Source organism: Chenopodium album, chromosome 18 (genome assembly GCF_948465745.1).
Source record: "Chenopodium album chromosome 18, dcCheAlbu1.1, whole genome shotgun sequence".
Lineage (NCBI taxonomy): Eukaryota > Viridiplantae > Streptophyta > Magnoliopsida > Caryophyllales > Amaranthaceae > Chenopodium > Chenopodium album.
Window position 1 is genome coordinate 5,005,807 of NC_137851.1, and position 14,368 is coordinate 5,020,174.

At 35.4% G+C, this 14,368-nt stretch overlaps 2 protein-coding genes across 2 annotated transcripts; one reads left to right on the forward strand and one right to left on the reverse strand.

Moving 5' to 3' along the window:
- The first annotated feature begins 6,567 nt into the window (after positions 1-6,567).
- Positions 6,568-10,597, forward strand: LOC145592803 (large ribosomal subunit protein uL14mz-like). The gene is made up of 4 exons (XM_081649310.1): positions 6,568-6,656; positions 8,130-8,180; positions 9,758-9,852; positions 9,998-10,597. Exons 2-4 carry the CDS (start codon positions 8,147-8,149, stop codon positions 10,379-10,381), a joined length of 513 nt encoding a protein of 170 aa, XP_081505436.1. The 5' UTR covers positions 6,568-6,656; positions 8,130-8,146; the 3' UTR covers positions 10,382-10,597.
- Positions 10,598-11,952: 1,355 nt separating this feature from the next.
- LOC145591274 (uncharacterized) lies at positions 11,953-14,159 on the reverse strand. The gene is made up of 4 exons (XM_081647684.1): positions 14,037-14,159; positions 13,548-13,767; positions 13,377-13,440; positions 11,953-12,616 (listed from the first exon to the last, which is right to left on the reverse strand). Exons 2-4 carry the CDS (start codon positions 13,718-13,720, stop codon positions 12,302-12,304), a joined length of 552 nt encoding a protein of 183 aa, XP_081503810.1. The 5' UTR covers positions 13,721-13,767; positions 14,037-14,159; the 3' UTR covers positions 11,953-12,301.
- Between the last annotated feature and the right edge of the window lie 209 nt (positions 14,160-14,368).

Genomic DNA, 14,368 nt, shown 5'->3' on the forward strand with positions numbered 1-14,368 from the left:
CAGCACCATCTTCAATCAGGTATACTTATACCGATTATCCAATTTTTACAAAGATTCAATTTCTTTCACAAAATATATTTTGAGGAGTATGCTCTATAGTTGCCCATATGGGATCCTCTACACCAGAAACTCACAATATATTTCTCCACAAAATTACTATACATAATTAGCCATGTTGATAAAAATGAGGATATCAATACATACCTTATTTATGATACTTAGTTTGGTAACTCTCATGCATGGTTATAGAAAGTAATATATAATTACTTTTGCATGTGGAAATATTTGTTGTATGCATGTTAATAGAGTAAATTTCATGGTCACACAAATCATGTTCATACTTACTTACTTGTGCATAATTACTAAAATGAAAAAAAAAATGATGCAGCCTTTATATTTATTTAATTTTTAGATTACACACTTTTTATGTTTCTTTCAGTTTTCGAACACTTGACCTCATGAATAGATTAGGGTTCTCGGATCACTACAGCTTGCATCCCAGTGTGATACTTATTTACGTTTGTAAATATTAATAGTTTGATGACGATTATTTTACCAGTCTACTAGAACATTGTATGATATTTTTACAGTTGTGTAAAGCTGAAACGGATAATTTACCCCCTATAAAAGGCGGATTACACCCCCCTTATTTCACCATACAAACCTTATCCCCTCCTTAAACTTTACCCAAATTATCCCCTCTTCTTCTTCCTCCATTTACTCCGGCCACACACCATGTTCCCCGTCAACAACCGACAACCACCACACCCCTTTACCTTTGAAGAAGATTTAAGGAAATTAAAACTATACTTAGTTTTAATTATGGCCCTAGTAGTTTTATTAATGGCAATGATGATTTTCATCATTTTACATAAGTAGTGCTCGATTTTTCGACAAAGGGAATTCATGCATGTAATCTCCGTAGTACTTCAAGTTTTTTTTGTCTTCTAGGTAGATTATAAGTGCATTTTGTTATAATAAATGTTCCTTTTGTCTTATCATTAATGTATGTCATTAATATTATTATTATTGTTGTTGTTGTTGTCGGTGATATAGTAATAGTAGTAGTATTTATTGTTATTGTTATTATTATCATTGTTATTGTTATATTTGTTGTTGTCGTTGTTTAACTAAAATAATTATCATGTTTAATTTTAGCTTAACTTTATGTAAATCATAATAATAACCCAAGGGGGAGAAGCAAATATGTTTTAAATGGATTATTATTATGATTATAATTTGATTACTTTAATTATCACTTGCTTAATTGGCTTAATAATAATTACCTATTTGATTGTAGTTAAAATGGGAGACTTGATGAAAAGACAATTTGACGTATTAGACTTGTCCGGACATAATTATCTTGAATGGACAGTTGATGCCCAAATGAATTTGAAGGCTCAGGGATTGGAACATACAATCAAAGAAATTACCATCCCAGGAAACGAAAAAGATGCCCCTGCTCAAGTTAAAGTTCCAACTGATCAAGAGAAAGCAAAAGCTATAGTTCTCTTAAGACATCATTTACATAACAGTTTAAAAACTGAGTATTTAATGGTGGAAAATCCCAAAGAACTATGGGATAGCCTGAAAGGAAGATATGACCACCATAAAAGGGTACTCCTTCCTTCAGCACAGTTTGAGTGGACAAACCTGAGATTTCAGGACTTTAAATCTGTCAGTGATTATAATTCATCACTATATAAAATCGTATCAATATTGAGATATTGTGATCAACCAGTCACTGAAGTGCAAATGATAGAGAAAACACTCTCTACATTCCATGCTAACAACATTGTATTGCAACAGCAATACCGTGAAAGAGGATTTGCAAAATATTCTGAGCTTATTTCTACATTATTGGTTGCTGAAAAGAATAATGATCTTCTGTTGAAGAATCACAACCTAAGACCAACTGGGTCTCAAGCATTCAATGAAACAAATGCTGTAGAAAGCTCAAATCCATCCGAGACAAATGTTGCTCACAGAGGTGGACGTGGAAAATATAATAACCGTGGCAGAGGTCGTGGAAATTTCCGCGGACGTGGCCGTGGACGTGGTTATGGCCGTGGTAGAGGCCAATTTCCCCCTAGAAACAACACTCAAAGGGGGCATCAACAAGGAAACAAAAATCAAGCCACCACAAAAGGAAAAGACACATGTTATAGATGTGGCATGACTGGACATTGGGGACGTACTTGTCGTACGGCCAAACATCTGGTAGAACTATACCAGGCTTCCATTAAAGGGAAAGAAAAACATGTCGAAGCAAATTATGTTAATGAAGAAAATGTCCCTGGAATTAGCCTTGATGTGTCTGATTTCCACATAGACAATGGTGAAGCTGGTGGTGAATTTATCTTTGGAGAGAATAATCATGTTTAGATAATTCATCAATTACTATGATATGTATTATGTTTTCATTATGTACTTTTCTTATATGTTTTTTTTTCATGTTCAAGTTATGTACTCTTAATTTTTCATCATTAATAAAGTAAGTCCAGTTTGATTATCTTAAACTAATCTTATACTTATTATTTTATGAAGATATGGATCTACCCGAAGTTGGTTCCAAATTTCAATGCCTTTTGGACAGTGGAACAACACACACTATTCTGAAGGATAGAAAATATTTTTTAAAGTTAAAATTATTTCAAGCAAATGTTAATACCATTTCTGGGTCAGCCAAGCTAATAGAAGGTTCTGGAAAAGCTTGCATAATACTCCCAAATGGAACAAAATTAATCATTAATGACGCTTTATATTCGAGTAAATCTCGAAGAAATCTTATAAGTTTTAAAGATGTGCGTCAAAATGGTTTTCATTTAGAAACAATGATAGTGGATCAAAAGGAATATTTATGCCTCACGACAGAAAAACATGGCAAGAACATATGTGTATGAGAAATTGCCAGCATATTCTTCAGGGTTATATCATATAGATATACGACCAGTTGAAATAAATTCGATATCTAACCAGAAGTTAGATAAGAATCTGCTAAATTTATGGCATGATCGTTTGGGTTATCCTGGTACAGGAATGATGCACAAGATTATAACAAATTCAGTAGGACATTCAATTAGGAATGTTAAAATCCCACGATCAGATGAATTAACATGCTCTGCATGTTCACTTGGCAAATTAATAATAAGGCCATCTATGAACAAAATTGCTACTGAATCTCCAACATTTTTAGAGAGGATTCAAGGAGACATTTGTGGACCAATTAATCCTGCATGTGGACCATTCCGATATTTTATGGTATTAATTGATGCCTCAACTCGATGGTCACATGTAAGTCTCTTATCCAGTAGAAATGTTGCTTTTGCAAAACTCCTTGCTCAAATTATTAAACTAAGAGCACAATTTCCAGACCATACAATAAAAAGAATAAGGCTTCACAATGCTGGGGAATTTACATCCCAAACATTTAATGATTATTGTATGTCGATTGGAATTGTTGTAGAACATCCAGTAGCTCATGTTCATACACAAAATGGACTCGCTGAGTCATTAATTAAGAGACTACAATTGATTGCAAGGCCATTATTGATGAGATCAAAATTGCCTTCATCTGCTTGGGGTCATGCCATAATACATGCGGCAACTCTAATTAAATTGAGACCAACTGCTTATCATAAGTTCTCACCACTACAATTAGTTTTTGGTCGAGAACCTAATGTCTCACATCTAAAATTTTTTGGTTGTGCGGTGTATGTTCCTATTGCTCCACCCCAACGAACAAAGATGGGTCCACAAAGAAGGCTGAGAATTTATGTTGGGTTTGAATCACCCTCCATAATTAAATATCTTGAACCAATGACTGGTGATTTATTTACGGCCAGATTTGCCGACTGTCATTTCAATGAGACAGTATTCCCAGCCTTAGGGGGAGAGAAAGTGGACCCACGAAAGAAAGAAATAGAAATCATTTGGAATGCAACACAATTGTCACTGTTTGATCCACGAACAAATATGTGTGAACAAGAAGTTCAGAAAATTGTTCATTTACAAAGCATTGCAAATCAGCTGTCTGATGCATTTATAGATGCAAAGAAAGTGACAAAATCACATATACCAGCTGAAAATGCCCCTGCACGAATTGAAATTCCATCAGGTGATAAGATCATTGAAAATGAATCTCTAGCACGCCGAAAGCGTGGAAGACCACTTGGTTCAAAAGACTCTAAACCAAGAAAATTAAAAAGACCTGATGAGATCAACAACATTCCCCTTACGGAAGGTCAAGAAAGACAAAGTACAGATGAGAATAGAGAAAAAGATGATAATCCGAAAGGGGATGAACAAGATGACCATGACATCGATAACAATGAAACTTCAATAAACTTTGTTTCTACCAGGAATTATTGGAATAGAAATGATGTTATCGTAAATGAAATATTTGCATATTCCATTGCAATTGAAATGGCATCTGACGAAAATGATAGTGAACCAAGAACAATGGAAGAATGTCGTTGCAGGCATGATTGGCCAAAATGGAAAGAGGCAATGCAGACAGAGTTAAAGTCACTCGAAAAACGAGAAGTGTTTGGAAAAATAACCCTTACACCAGAAGGTGTAAAGCCAGTTGGATACAAGTGGGTATTTGTGAGAAAACGAAATGAGAAAAATAAAATTGTTAGATACAAGGCAAGACTTGTAGCCCAAGGTTTTTCTCAAATTCTAGGGATTGATTATGAGGAGACATATTCTCCCGTAGTTGATGCAACTACGTTAAGATTTCTGGTAAGCTTGACAGTCTCAGAAGGACTAAAGATGCGATTGATGGATGTAGTGACCGCATATTTATATGGGTCACTCGATACAGATATTTATATGAAAGTCCCAGATGGACTAAAATTACCAGAAAACCACAAGCCTAGACATTTACTTTCCATAAAATTAAAAAGATCACTTTATGGATTGAAACAGTCTGGGAGGATGTGGTATAATCGTCTTAGTGAATACCTTATGAAAGAAGGGTTCAAGAATAATCAAATCAGTCCTTGTGTTTTCATTAAGAGATCACAATCAGGGTTTGCAATTGTTGCAGTTTATGTTGATGACTTGAATATCATTGGAACCCCAAATGAACTTGAAAGAACTGCAAAATACTTGATGAAAGAATTTGAGATGAAAGACCTTGGACAAACTAAATTTTGTCTTGGATTGCAAATTGAGCACTTAAATAATGGTATTTTTGTCCATCAGTCTAACTACACCGAAAGAGTGTTAAAACGTTTTTTCATGGACAAAGCGACCCCAACAAACACCCCGATTATTGTTCGGTCTTTGACTATGAAATATGATCCATTTAGACCTCGAGAGGAAAACGAGGATGTCCTTGGTCCTGAAGTACCATATCTAAGTGCAATTGGGGCTCTAATGTATCTAGCTAACAATACTAGACCAGACATAGCTTTTTCTGTGAATTTGTTAGCCAGGTTTAGCAACGCACCAACGAAGAGACACTGGAAAGGAGTAAGACACTTACTACGATATCTACGAGGAACGAAAGATCTTGGTTTGTTTTATCAATCAAGGCAAGATACCACCCTCATCGGATATGCAGATGCTGGATATCCTGGATATCTATCAGACCCACAAAACGCCAAGTCACAAACTGGATATCTGTTCACCTATGGTGGAACTACAATTTCTTGGAAATCAACAAAGCAAACCTTAACTGCGACATCATAAAATCATGCTGAGTTGATTGCCCTTTATGAAGCAGGACGTGAGTGTGTATGGCTAAGGTCAATGATCGGCAATATCCAAGAAGAATGTGGGATGAAAGAAGTAACTGAAAGTCCAACCATCATTTACGAAGACAATACTGCATGTATCGCACAAGTAACTGAAGGATATATTAAAGGTGATAGGACTAAACATATATCCCCAAAACTGTTCTTTACACACGATTTGCAAAAGGAAGGGAAGATAAATGTCCAACAGATCCAATCATCTGATAATCTTGCAGACTTGTTTACAAAGTCCCTACCTTCGAAGAGTGTTGAGCGGTTGGTCCACAAGATTGGGATGCGTCGTCTTCATAAACTATGTTAAAATCAGGGGGAGCATTATATGCACTGCACTCTTTTTCCCTTCGATCAGGTTTTTATCCCAATGGGTTTTTCCTGACAAGGTTTTTAATGAGGCAGTACACTAAAGCATATAGTAATATATTGTTGTACTCTTTTCCCTTAGCTATGGCTTTTATCCTAAAGGGTTTTACTTAGCAAGGTTTTAACGAGACAACATATACCCTATTTTGTATGGACATTCAAGGGGGAGTGTTAAGAGTTAATTAATTTAGTCAAGGTGTGAATGTCCACACTCCAATTTCTTCATTGCATTTAATGTAATAGCCAACCCTAATTGTCACCCTCTAATGTTATAGCCCACAATGTAATAGTGATTCTTACTATTATAAATAGCCATGCAATTTCACTTGTATGAGGTACAAAAATATTACCAAGAGTAATACATAAAAGTAGTAATACTTCTCTTATTACCTTCTTCTCTTAATCCTCTAATTTCTATATATTTCATAACAAACAGCCCTTTTCTCTCCTTCTATTTTCTCTCTCTATATACTGAGCGACGGTCTTCTGCAGTGAGTTTTAGCTCCATTCACATCTTGCCATTGTTTTCAGGTAACCTTCTTTCTTTAATTCTTTTACTTTTGTAGAAAATTAGTTGAATGATCTTTGTAATTGTAAATGTATTGACTTAAATCAATGTAATTTTCTGGACTGCTGACTATGATTATTAGGGTTCAGTATTGAAACGGTAGGAGAAGAAGAAGTGATTTGCTAACTATTTTGAAATGTCACAAATTTAAACTTTCTTTGATGTTGCAACTGGATGCCATTAGAAAATGGGTAGTGTTTGGATTGTTATTGGGGGTATGTTTTGTGCAAATTGGTTTTCCAGGAAATTGGAGCTGTTCTTGTTTTGGGTTTAAGGAGGATCGAGCGATTCTCGATATTCGTATTAGTATTTAATGATTATATTTGGTTTAAGGAGGATTGGAGATTGAAGAATGCATTTGGGTATTAGGTAGTTTTTGGCTTGATAGAGTGTGTATTGCTTCGGGTATACATTGAAATAATTTGGCTCCCTTGCAAAAGGGATTGTATTGCCACCCGTTTCGTTACTGCTAGATCCATCAGAGGCTAAGTTATGCATGAGATACTGATATTAAGACTTCAAATAGGAAGAAATTGCAAGGATTACACATTATTTACGAAATTTGTGAAAATCTCATTATACCATGCATTTCGTGATACTAGTACGTTTTCAATGGTTGTGTTGACTCTTGAGCATATAAGAACAATTCATAGACGGAAATTTTGGTTGTAAGGATTTGATGCACTTACATAAGAATAGCTCATCAATTGATTCGTCATGGTAGAGAAGAAAAACGACACACGGACCGAACTTAGGCACCTGAGAAAACCGAATTCACCCCTACCTCGAATTCGGATTTTCGAAGGATGCGACCCCTACCCCACGGGCGGAGCTAAGCCGACAACTGAGAATTTCCAAGCAATTGGAAGCGGGGGCGAGCCCCCCCATCTTCCACATATATTGCTCATCCGACATGGCATGAATCACCGGACTTTAGCTCGGGCAGGCACTCGTACAATCTAGAGTTTGGCATACCATAGGTAGGTTGAGCTTGATCAGTAGCGGTAGCCATTACCAAGGAGCTAATTTGTTCAGAACTCATCGTCTCTTTGCTTTTGATTCTTCTTCACCAAGTATCTTTTGTTCAACTTTCTCAGAATGAATTCTTTATGCTTTGTAATTTATCTGCTACTAAATGTGTTAGTTGTATTATATTTTGAGAATGAAATGTTAGACAGTGTTGATGATTAGCTTCATGAATTGTTTCACAACTCAATAAGTAAAACGTGACTTATAGTGTTGATAGAACAAGCCCTTTGCAGATTTTTTAACCATCAAAGGGAGAGGAATGCCCCCTGCCCCTTTCTTCTTGGCTACTGACTTTTTTGAACTCATTAGACTGTCTTTATTTTCATCACATTTCTACTTATGCAGATTACTTTAGGCATTATATGCATTTTCTCATATCTGTGCCTTTGTTTCTCGTCACTGGACAGGCATATCAAAGTAAAAGATGTCATCTTCTGTGGCTTCGAAGTTATCTCGTGGTATATGCTCATAATATTTTCGTATTACTTTATGTTTTGATTTCCATATTTATTTGTCTATCAAGTGCTTTTTAAATGATCAACAAACTAAGTAGTAAAAAACCATGATCAGCATTTCAGATTCTGATTATCTTTCGTTCTTCTTATTGGACTGATCATTTGATCTTAGATTTTGCCTTTATTTATGCTGTCGTACTGGACCCTTTGCAAAAATTTTCTAACATGTCATCACAAATTCCCCTCCCCCTAACGTGGAAAAGAAAAAATGAAATATAAACAAGGGGAGTAGTAGAGTTACACTGGGGAGAAACATATAATAGTGCAGAGTACAAAGTACGTACTCTTGTGCTTGGATCAAGGGAGTAAGAGTATTATGCTTATGATATATCAAAACATTATAATTGTACTTGATCATGTGTCTAGAAATTATAGGCACTATATTTGCTCCATCTAGAAATTATTATTGTTGCTTAGAATTCCTAAACTAGAAAAGTATTTTTATACATATTGTGTTCACATACTATTTTCAAATCTGTTCATAGGATGTCTTGCCCTTGTGAATCAGGCTAAACTACCAGATTCATAGTGGATGTTTTCTTAGCAAAAAAAGGTTTTGTTTTGATCTTTTGGGATGCTTTCTTGTACCAGCCTCAATCAATCAAAGCCTTAATCCCATAAGTGGGATGCTTTCTTGTACCAGCCTATAAAACTTTAGATAGCACACTTAGTTTTGACTTCTAAAATGTTCGGGGAACCTTTGCAATTTTTATTCTGAAGGTATTAACCTCTATGCCTCATGGTGGTGAGGCAGTGCACCACCACAGCCTACATTATTAAATCCATCCGGTAATGTTCAAATTCAAGTAAATTTGTCAATGGAACCTTCAATTTTTTTCTTAGTAGCTAAAATATCCAAAGAATTTATGAGCCTTCTTGTTGAACTTTGTGCTTCCTAACGATGGTCTGTACCTCTGTCTCTCACTTTGCACCTCGGAGTTGAGGACTTGATGCCTCAGTGCACCTTGCACTTATTCAAACTAAGGTGGTATGTGCTGTGAGTCTGTGACTATTTGTTATTCAGTTGTGTTTATCATTGTTACAATCAAACGAGGACTTGGAAGCTGTTCCAAATTAATTATTACTTCTCAAAAAAAGTACTTGTAGTGTGCTAGACTGCTAGTTTCTTGAACAGTGACTTTTCACTGGCTACTATATGGGGGGAGGGAGGGAGAGAGGGACATTATTGTTGGTTTACCTGTTTTCAGAGTAAGACTCTTTACATTAACAAGGAAAGTGGTTGTGCTAGTTTGTGTATTGAGTATTGACCATCCCATTTAAAGCTGCAACTATACGAGTTTCTGATGCATTTGCAGTAAAAAAAAAAAAAAAAAAATTGAATTTGTTGCCTACCCACATTCACTTTGCTAGCCTATCGGTCCCTGATTCCCTGGCAGTGCTAACAGAAGCTAAATCAATTCTAGATTTTTGCGGTTGTACTTAAAATGGAAGACCTTATATGTTCTAATTCTTGTTCTGAGGTTGACTTGGTTTGTTTCTTGCAATATGTGTTGTAATAGGGGGCCGATCATTGCTAGGTGGTCTAACCAATGGTAGTGGTTCTAGTTTACTGAGATCTACGTGTGAGACCACAAGCAACCACCCCCATCCCCAGGTATGCTACCCTCTCTGCTTTACTTTACCTTCCTTGCAGATTTCATATGCTATTCACCACAAAACCCAAACATCCAAATAATGCTGAATTGTTGCTCAATGAGGAAGTGAAAAATAAAATTGACATATTACATGAACGTCTTCAGGTGTTGCAGCAGCTAAGGACTTTCATTCAGATGAGGACAAAGCTTACAGTTGTTGATAACTCTGGAGCTAAACAGGTAATGTGCATACAAGCTCTAAAGGGAAGGAAAGGAGCAAGATTGGGAGATACTATAGTAGCTTCAGTGAAAGAAGCTCGTCCTGGGGGAAAGGTGAAGAAAGGAGATGTTGTACGGGCTGTTGTTGTGCGAGCTGCCATGCAGCGAGGTCGCTGTGATGGAAGTGAGGTCAAATTCGATGACAATGCTGTGGTGATTCTTAATAAGCAAGGTGAGCCTGTTGGGACCCGAGTGTTTGGCCCAGTCCCACATGAGCTAAGGAAGAAAAAGCATCTCAAGATTCTTACAATGGCCCAACATCTAGCATGATCATTTTGTGACCATAAGTGAATTTTTTTTATTTCCGTCATTTTTATGGCAAATGTTCACTCTTTTTTAGGATAATTATAAGGTAGATTGAAGAATTTGTTTAGTTTGATTTGGTTGTCAACTTATCATAAAGGTATCACAAACTTGAAATGTGATGGCTTAGGAAACAATTTTTGCCCGAAATCTGTTGATGTGTTTGCTAATTCTCATTGATTACTCTGGTGTTGACTGTGACTCTATGAGGTTTCCTTTAGTTTAGTCTTAACTAACCATGAATTTGTGGTGGTGCTTGTTTTGTCATTAGATGTTAGTAATTCTGATGGTGCTTATGAGTTTGAGATCTATTTCATCAACTTTGATTGACGAAATACTAATGTAAAATGGATTTAACGCCTGAAGAATGGTTCGTTAAATTGTTACTAAACATCTAAACCTGGCAAGAAGATTATTTGAGGATGAAAGGAGTTTTTTTTTTTTTTGGTTTACTTCACCTTATTTAAGAGAACTCTTTTTATAATCCGTAGCCTAACTTTATTTTTTCGGGCCTAATCTAATCTTATTTATTATAGTAATAATATGTAATAAGTACTCTGATAAAAAAAATAATACGAGTACATGAGAACGTAAAAACAGAGCAAGAGACCTAAAAATCTTGCAAAAAGATTTTTAATAAGCCTTGTTCCCTATAAATGATATAGTACTAATAATAATCCTACTATGAATTCAAAATTGTCAAAAGAAAAGGAGTTAAAAGTATAACTATTTCAATCAAATTATTTAAAAAGTAAAGAATGTCCCTTTCTAACCAACAACAATTATGAAAAAGTAAGGTTCAAATCTTATAAGAACATGCAAAGCATTAATCTTGCAAATTACTACCTAACATCTTAGCTGTTACTTAATTGTCCTCGTACTGTATGATTAATTTATAATTAATCTATATTTTGACCAAGCAACAAAAACTCATCACCCAAAAACTACGAATAAAAAACAAACACGAAGAAAATAAGAGTGATAAAGTATGGTATTGACGCATTATTTAACCCATTAAATCATGATATTGACATAATACCAATGCCAAAGTTTTTAGCACTTAGCCAAAAGACTTGATCTTAACTTGATTCTTAAAATAAGCATGTGGTTGAATTCTTCAAAGCAGCCTCCATATATGTCCATTTCTTCACTTTGTTGTCTTCTTACCAAGTCTATTAAATTAAAGTCATGGATTATCAACAATTACGGAAGACTAAATAAATACCGAGATTTGGACTAATTGATATACTCCTCGAAAATTATCGACATATTAGTCAAATCTATTCAAAACACGAGCTTTTGATAATACTAGTCAATGGAAGGTGCATTCGAGCTCAAACATGGGCACGCAGGTTTCTCAACACAGATCGTTAACCTTCGAGCTCAAACTTGGGTTAGCAAGTTTGAGTTGAATCTAACCTTCTCAACACGCATCATAAAGACCCTGATTGTGGGAAATTGCTCTTAATCCATCGTAGATTGCTTGGGGATCTTTGAGAATTGAGGCACGAGTTAAAAGAACAATGGAGTCGATATAATAGTAGCAAATGAGCGTATATTTACACCATAAGTTACAAGGTCAGACCACTCTCAATGGCTCTCTATACAAATTTCTCTTACAATCTTCTTCCTCTCATATAGTACAAAAAGAAAAGAGACCACACCTCTGGGTTGTCTCCCTTGGTGTTCTTTCTAGTAGAACATCATCCTATATACAATGGCAAGACAATTTCTCTCCAGCAATTTTTTCTACAAAAACCAAAAACATATCTTTTTCGTCAAAATCCGGAATTCCTTGACAAGAAGTTTGATGCAGTTGCTTATGCAATGGCAGCTTCACATCGATCTTTTGTATATATACAGTTAACCAATTGAATTTTCCTTTCTTTACGCCACAGCAGTGATGCCTGAATTCTGGCGATCCCTGTTGAGGCAATCAAAACCTTCTACTCTAACAGTGGGTGATTTGAGACCAAACTTCATCCTCACACCACCAGACTTCATAGACGATGGTGATGGTGAAGATGATGCGGATGTGGAAGGAGATGCGAGTTGTAAAGTTGACAAGGGGGATAAATTTTCATCCCCAAACTGCGCATCCTGAACTATTGGGTTAGAAACTCTACTGGGCGGTGATCCACAAAAAAATGGGGGTGATGATGCAATCTCTCTAGCTGAAGATCTTCCTTCGCCATGACTTTCCTGCAGGAACAACAACACAAGTAGATTAGCAAATTTTGTTCTTTGCAAAAGCGACAAAACACACGAAGAAGTTAACATTGTAAACAACTGATTTCTTTTCAGAAACAAGAATATTATTGTTAAACTCATCCAACCTACTCAATAAGCAACATTTTGGTTAAATACAACTAAAACCCAAGATCATAAAACGAGTTACTCATTTTACACAATAGTTGAATCTACTTATATAATCATCTTAAACCACAAAATTGAACACTGGATCTTTACAACAACCACATCTAAAAAAAACCTACAACATAACATATTCCGAGTATGATATAATCATCTAAAACCAAAAATCGAACACTGGATCTTTACCACAACCACATCTAGCGGCCGACTACGATGTTCCACACATGCGATTTGCCATCAGGCTATATTTTAACCATACAATCAAACAATAAATCTTTGAATCAAACACCATCCATTAAAACATACGCGATTCGATTACACGGCGGCTACGCCTCAACACACACAACCAGGGTCATATTTCATCAAAATCAAAGAAAAAATTAAACAATAGTCTCAAATACACAATTTTCCAATCATTTAAACAGATCAACCTTTAAGATTTAACATAATCAGCTAAAATCAACCATTTCTTCATATAAAACTATGTAAATCTCATCACATAAGATAATCATACCATATATACAGCACCAAAATTAGAAAGTATTTAATTATAAAAATTCAATAAAATGAAAATTAAACATGAATTTACCTTGCAAAGAATCATGTCAAGAAGATCAGCACCAGCTTTTGAATCACAAACATCGTTTTGTTGGCTGTAATCAAAATCAAACCAACCAAAATTCAGCAAAAAAATCCAAAAAAAAAACCTAAAAATCAAAATCAAAGAAAAAATTAAAATTAAGAGTAAAATTAAAATTACCTTCTCTGCCATCTCAAAGACATGGTAAGATTCGTTGCTAAAAACTCGATTCGCCTGGGTTTCGGGCAAACAAGAACAGGACCTTTACGATCCGACAACGATACTCCACTTGGGCCCCGGAATTCTTCACAACCCACCACCATGGCGTTCTGTTGAAGCTCCCATCGATTCATTTTTTTTTTTTTTTTTTTTGGAATTATTATATAACAAAAATTAACGCCTGAAAAAAAAAATTCAATTCAGCAAATTAGTCTTAAAGATCATCAACCCAGCTCATAGATAGAATTAATTCCAGATTTTTCATTGGTTATTTTGAAAATTCCAGCTAGATCTAACCCAGAATACTTACTGGTTAATTTAGAAAAATTCCGGCTAGATCTAACAAAATTTTGAAATTAAAAAAAATAGGGGTTTTTGTTTAATTATAGATGAACTAGATCTGAGCTAAAATTAGATATGGAAATTGGGGAAATTAAAGAAAAAAAATACCTGGAAAAATCTCCGAGGAGAGAGAAAATGATGAAATGGAAGAAGAAAGGGCGAAAGAGAGACTGAGAAGGAAAAGGATGATTTATAGGAGGATAAAAGGAAGCAGGTAACCTACTAGAAAATGGTGAAACGACGACGTATTAGAGTGAAATTAAGGTAGTACGGCGTCGTATGATTGTCGGGGAAGAAAGAGCGTGCGACTTTGGTTTGTTGCCAATTTGCTGTCACGTTTATTTGTGGTTGACAAGGAAGGGTGATAATTTATGTGTGGGTATAAAACTATTATACCGTACCAATTTTGTATAGACCAAACACATAAACAATTTAATATT

Excerpts from the sequence above, each read along its gene's own strand:
- LOC145592803 (XM_081649310.1), top strand. The coding sequence starts at position 8,147 with ATGTCATCTTCTGTGGCTTCGAAGTTATCTCGTG. Across the intron at positions 8,181-9,757 it reads GGCTTCGAAGTTATCTCGTG|GGGGCCGATCATTGCTAGGT; the intron begins GTATATGCTCAT and ends GTGTTGTAATAG. Across the intron at positions 9,853-9,997 it reads GCAACCACCCCCATCCCCAG|GTGTTGCAGCAGCTAAGGAC; the intron begins GTATGCTACCCT and ends GAACGTCTTCAG.
- LOC145591274 (XM_081647684.1), bottom strand. The coding sequence starts at position 13,720 with ATGAATCGATGGGAGCTTCAACAGAACGCCATGGTGGTGGGTTGTGAA. Across the intron at positions 13,441-13,547 it reads TCTTTGAGATGGCAGAGAAG|CCAACAAAACGATGTTTGTG; the intron begins GTAATTTTAATT and ends TTTTGATTACAG. Across the intron at positions 12,617-13,376 it reads TTGACATGATTCTTTGCAAG|GAAAGTCATGGCGAAGGAAG; the intron begins GTAAATTCATGT and ends TTGTTCCTGCAG.